General features: G+C 35.5%; 1 protein-coding gene across 1 annotated transcript; it reads right to left on the reverse strand.

Moving 5' to 3' along the window:
* Positions 1 to 4,357: 4,357 nt before the first annotated feature.
* Positions 4,358 to 5,258, reverse strand: LOC127748458 (uncharacterized). Its single transcript, XM_052263013.1, has one exon. The coding sequence runs from the start codon at positions 5,174 to 5,176 to the stop codon at positions 4,358 to 4,360; it is 819 nt and encodes a 272-aa protein (XP_052118973.1). The 5' UTR covers positions 5,177 to 5,258.
* Positions 5,259 to 5,701: the final 443 nt, after the last annotated feature.

Below are 5,701 nucleotides of genomic sequence, written 5' to 3' on the forward strand. Positions count from 1 at the left end.
CATCCTTTGGTGGTTCTTTCTTCAATCCTTTGAGTTTCATCATGTATATACTCACTTAAACTATTATAAACTTCAATTTGTTGATCCTCCATTGTTTATAATCTTCAAATTCTTCAATCTACCTCAATGATTAATCACTCATTCATCAACTCATAAACCTACAAAACAATGGCTAATTGGATATCTCCAATGCTTAAGTTAGTAAGAGATACAAAAAATAGCAATATGAATACAATGAATTCAACCAAATCATATTAGATTAGAATCCAAGATACCAAGTTTATTTCGGATGTTAAAAAAACTTTCTTTACATAAAGGTTTAGTGAAGATGTCCGCTAGTTGTTTACTAGTTTCGACAAATTCAATAACCACATCACCCTTTTCAACATGGTCTCTTATGAAGTGATGTCTAATCTCAATATGCTTGGTTCTTGAGTGTTGAACCGGATTTTTGGTTAAATTTATTGCACTAGTATTATCACATTTGATAGGAATGTGATCAAGCATGAGTCCATAGTCCACAAGTTGTTGTTTCATCCATAAAATTTGGGCGCAACAACTACCGGCGGCTACATACTCGGCTTCGGCGGTAGACAAGGCTACACTTACTTGTTTCTTACTATGCCATGAAACAAGAGAGTTTCCTAGCAAGTGACAAGTGCCGCTAGTGCTTTTCCTATCCAATTTGCAACCGGCAAAATCGGAATCGGAATAACCAATCAAATCACAAGTGGATCCTTTCGGATACCACAATCCAACATTTAGTGTTCCTATGAGATACTTCATAATCCTTTTTACCGCACTTAAGTGAGATTCCTTAGGATTAGCTTGGTATCTCGCACACATGCATACACTAAACATGATATCTGGCCTACTTGCCGTTAGATAAAGTAATGATCCTATCATGCCTCTATACTTCTTTACATCTATGCTTTTACTTTGTTCATCTTTGTCAAGGTAGCAAGTGGTGCTCATTGGTGTGTCCATTGCCTTAGCATTGTCCATTCCAAATCTTTTGAGCAGTTCCTTGCAATATTTGGTTTGGCTAACGAAAGTTCCTTCTTTTCCTTGTTTGATTTGCAGACCAAGGAAGAAGTTGAGTTCGCCCATCATAGACATTTCAAATTCACTTTTCATGAGGTTTGAGAAAAACTTGCAAAGTGATTCGTTAGTTGAACCAAATATTATGTCATCGACATAAACTTGTACCAAAAGGATATTTTTGTTTTCAATCAAGATAAATAAAGTTGTATCAACCTTCCCTCTTAAAAACCCTTTTCTATTAAAAATTTGCTCAAACGTTCATACCAAGCTCTTGGAGCTTGTTTAAGACCATAAAGAGCTTTCTTGAGTTTAAAAACATGATTAGGATTTTCATAATCCTCAAAACCGGGAGGTTGTTCAAAATATACTTCTTCTTGAATGAAACCATTAAGAAAGGCACTCTTAACATCCATTTGATAAAGTTTGAAGTTATAAGAGGATGCAAAAGCAAGTAGCATCCTAATTGCTTCTAATCTAGCTACGGGAGCATAAGTTTCGTCATAATCAATGCCTTCCTCTTGATTATAACATTTAGCTACTAATCTAGCTTTGTTTCTAACAATTGTACCATTTTCATCGAGTTTATTTCTAAAAACCCATTTTGTTCCTACAATTGTTTGATTACTTGGTCTAGGCACCAATTCCCAAACGTCATTTCGTTTGAATTGGTTAAGCTCCTCTTGCATTGCCATAGCCCAATGTTCATCATCAAATGCGGACTCAATGGTAGATGGTTCAATTTGAGAAACAAAAGCACTATATGCAAATAAATTTCTAAAAGTGGATCGAGTTGTTACCCCTTTCGAAACATCACCAATGACGTTGTCTAGAGGATGATCCTTTGAAGTACGCCAATCCTTTGGAAGTGCATTTATTTGTACTTGTGATGGTTCAATTTCTTTAACTTGAACGCTATCCTTTGTTGAGCTTGTAGGGCTTCATTTAAATCTTTTTCTTTGTCTTCACCATTCAAATTTAGTGAATCAAAGTTTTCTACATTTTCATCAAAATCTTTTCTAGCACAACAACGGTTAGTTTCATCAAAAGCGACATGAATACTTTCTTCCATAGTCATGATGCGTTTATTATATACTCTAAAAGCTTTGCTAGTTAAAGAGTAGCCTAAGAAGATTCCTTCATCAGCCTTAGCATCAAATTTGCCTAAGTTATCTTTTCCATTATTTAGAATAAAGCATTTACAGCCAAAGACGTGAAGGTGGGAAGTATTTGGCTTTCTTCCTTTGTATTTACAACCAAAGACGTGAAGGTGGGAAATATTTGGCTTTCTTCCTTTGTACAATTCGTACGGTGTTTTCTTAAGAATAGGTCGAATGATAATCCTATTCATAACGTAACACGCGGTACTAACCGCATCCGCCCAAAAGTACTTAGGAATATTAGCCTCATTGAGCATAGTTCTCGCCATTTCTTCTAAATGACGATTTTTCCTTTCAACCACACCATTTTGTTGTGGTGTTCTAGGAGAGGAAAAGTTATGCTCAATGCCATTTTCTTCACAAAACGTTTCAAAAAGATTGTTTTCAAATTCTCCACCATGATCACTTCTAATAGATGGTATATGCAAATTCTTTTCATTTTGAATAACTTTGGCTAATCTTTTGAATGCTCGAAATGCATCATTCTTGTTTGCTAGGAACAAGGTCCATGTAAATCGAGAGTAATCATCAACAATAACTAAAGCATAATAATTGCCACCAAAGCTCATAGTTCTAAAAGGACCAAATAAATCCATGTGCAAAAGTTGTAATGGCCTTGTTGTTGAAACAATGTTTTTGGATTTAAAAGAGGCCTTTACTTGTTTTCCCTTTTGACATGCGTCTCAAAGGACGTCTTTTTCAAAACGTAGCTTTGGTAAGCCAATTACTAACTCTTTAGAGACCAATTTGTTAAGATGGTCCATGTTAGCATGAGCTACTCTACGATGCCATAACCAAGTTTCATCATTTTTACTAACAAGGCATTTCACATCATTTGAGGAAACTTCATTTAGATTAATCATGTATACATTGTCAACACGATGCCCAATTAGCACAATTTCATTAGTGTCTTGCCTTTTTATCAAACAACATTTTGAATCAAAGGTGACTAAGTTTCCTTTGTCACAAAGTTGGCTAACACTAATGAGATTATGTTTGAGACCTTTGACAAGTATAACATTATCTATGGAGGTAGAAGGATTTTTACCAACTTTTCCAACGCCGATTACTTTGCCGGTGTTGTTATCTCCATAGATCACGTTTCCTCCGTTTGTAGGCTCTATTGCGGTGAACTTTGATTCATCGCCGGTCATGTGTTTGGAGCATCCACTATCAACATACCAATTTGTATCCTTAGCTCCAACACGTACCTACAAAATAATTAAAATTGGGATTTAGGTACCCAAGTGAATTTGGGTCCTTGATGGTTAGTATGAGCATAATGCCCATAAGGTGCCCATCTCGTATCTTGACTATGAAAGTTTATATGTTTAATTCTAGTAAAGCATACGGGTGCTATATGACCTACTTTATTACAATAATGACATATGACATTTGGATTATGCATCCTATGCATATTTCTAAATGGTTGCCTAGGTTGTTTCCTAAATGCAACATCTTTATATGCATTGTGATTATAATTTCTAAATGAAGCATGTTGAGGAGGATGTTTAAAGGCTTCATTCCTTTTAGGCATGCTTGCCTTTTGGGCTTGCGGTTGCCTAATAGGAGTTTTAGCATTTTTAAATTTTCCTTTTTCAAAACCTAAACCTTCCTTATTATGAACATGCTTTTGGTTTTTCAACATTTTATCTAGGTTCTTTGAAGATTCATTGAACTTAGCTAAAGTGTTCTTAAGATTTGTAATTTCATTTTCATGCATTTTACAAGATTTGTATGGATCACTGCCTGTGCTACACTTATCTTTTCCAAGATTGATATTCTCGTTTTTCAACATCTCATTTTGTTTTAAAAGATCCATATTCTTTTTCTTTAGGAGAGAATAATCTTGGGTAAGTTTTGTGTACACCTCAAGTAAGGCATCATATTCATCTTGTAAATTAAAAGAAGTGGGGTTGTCATCACTAACCTTTTCTTCGCTTGCCATTAAGCAAAGATTTGCAACCTCGTTGTCATCGGAGTCGGATTCATCCTCGTTCTCCCATGATATGTATGCTTTCTCCTTCTTCTTAAATTTCTTGTTTTTGTCCTCCTTTTGAAGTTTTGGACAATTGGGTTTGATGTGTCCAACTTCTCCACACTCATAGAATTTTGGTACCTTTGTTTTGCTCTTGAAGTTTTTCTTCATTACAAACTTATTGAATCTTTTTAATAAATAAGAGTGCAAATTCTTCATCTCCTTCTTCTTCATTATCATCGCTCTCTTCTTGCAGTGATGTTGTTTTAAGGGCGAGACTTTTCTTCTTGCTTTCTTCACCTTTTTGTCTATTTAGCATAGTCATTTCATAGGTGAGTAGATTACCTCGTAGTTGATCAAATGTAAGTTGAACATAGAGTCTTCCTTCCACAATAGCGTTCACTTTGGAGTTCCATTTTGGTGTAAGGCTTGTAAGCACCTTGGTCACAATTTGTTTATCATTGTATTTTGTACCAAGCATGCTTAGATTGTTGAAGATCTTGGAGAGTCTTTCAAGAGCTTCTTCAATGCTCTCTTCATCTTTCATTTTAAAATTTTCCCATTCATGAACCAACATAAATACCTTTGATTCTTTAACGTGGTCGATTCCTTCGTAAGTGATTTGGAGTTTATCCCAAATCTCTTTAGCGGTTTCACATGTAGAGATCTTCATATAATCATGCTCGTTAAGTGCACAATGAATGAAGTTGATGGCTTTATCATTCATTGCCACTTTCTTCCAATCATCGTCACTATATTCATCTTCTCCTTTCGGTACTTGCTTTGAGACGGAGACTTCTCCTTCTTTAGCGCTTGTTGTCTTTGTTGGAATGTGATTTCCATTCTCAATAACTTTCCAAATCCTCACATCTTGAGAACGGATCCAAATTCTCATCTTATTTTTCCAATAAGAGTAATTTGTTCCGCTAAAAAGAGGAGGTCTAGCGGTTGAGTTACCTTCGCTAGTGTTGTTGTTGTTAAAGCCTGTGCTTGCCATGATCTTTTCCCTTAAACGGTTAAGTCTTTCAAAGGGTTAAGCTCTGATACCACTTGTAGAACCTATGCACAATTACTCAAGAGGGGGGGTGAATTGAGTATTGCAACAACAATTAATCTTTTTACGAAAGTTAAAGACAATATACAAAAAGTGTTATTGTACTAGTATTTTTCCAAGAGATTAACTCAATTGCTAAGCATTTATAAGGAGCTTTTACTTTCCAATAGACACCAACTCAAATAAATTGATCAAGATTTTCACCAATCGGACTTAAGCCACTCCTTAAGTACTTACGAAGCTACTTCACGATCACAATTTATTTGCTTTAACGGTAAAAGACAATAATATTGAAAAGATGAGTTTGGAGAGATGCAAACGCTATTTAGAGTGGTTCGGCACAATCCTTGTCCTACGTCCACTTTCTTTCTCAATCGCAATTGAGAAGTTCCACTATTGCCAAGCTTCAAGGTGCTCGCGCAAAACCTTTTACAATCCGAGTCCTTAGTTTCTAACACCTCACGGTAT

The sequence above is a fragment of the Arachis duranensis genome, chromosome 1 (genome assembly GCF_000817695.3).
Source record: "Arachis duranensis cultivar V14167 chromosome 1, aradu.V14167.gnm2.J7QH, whole genome shotgun sequence".
Lineage (NCBI taxonomy): Eukaryota > Viridiplantae > Streptophyta > Magnoliopsida > Fabales > Fabaceae > Arachis > Arachis duranensis.

Bases quoted from the DNA above. Each gene is read 5' to 3' on its own strand.
- LOC127748458 (XM_052263013.1), bottom strand. From the start codon at position 5,176: ATGGCAAGCACAGGCTTTAACAACAACAACACTAGCGAAGGTAACTCA.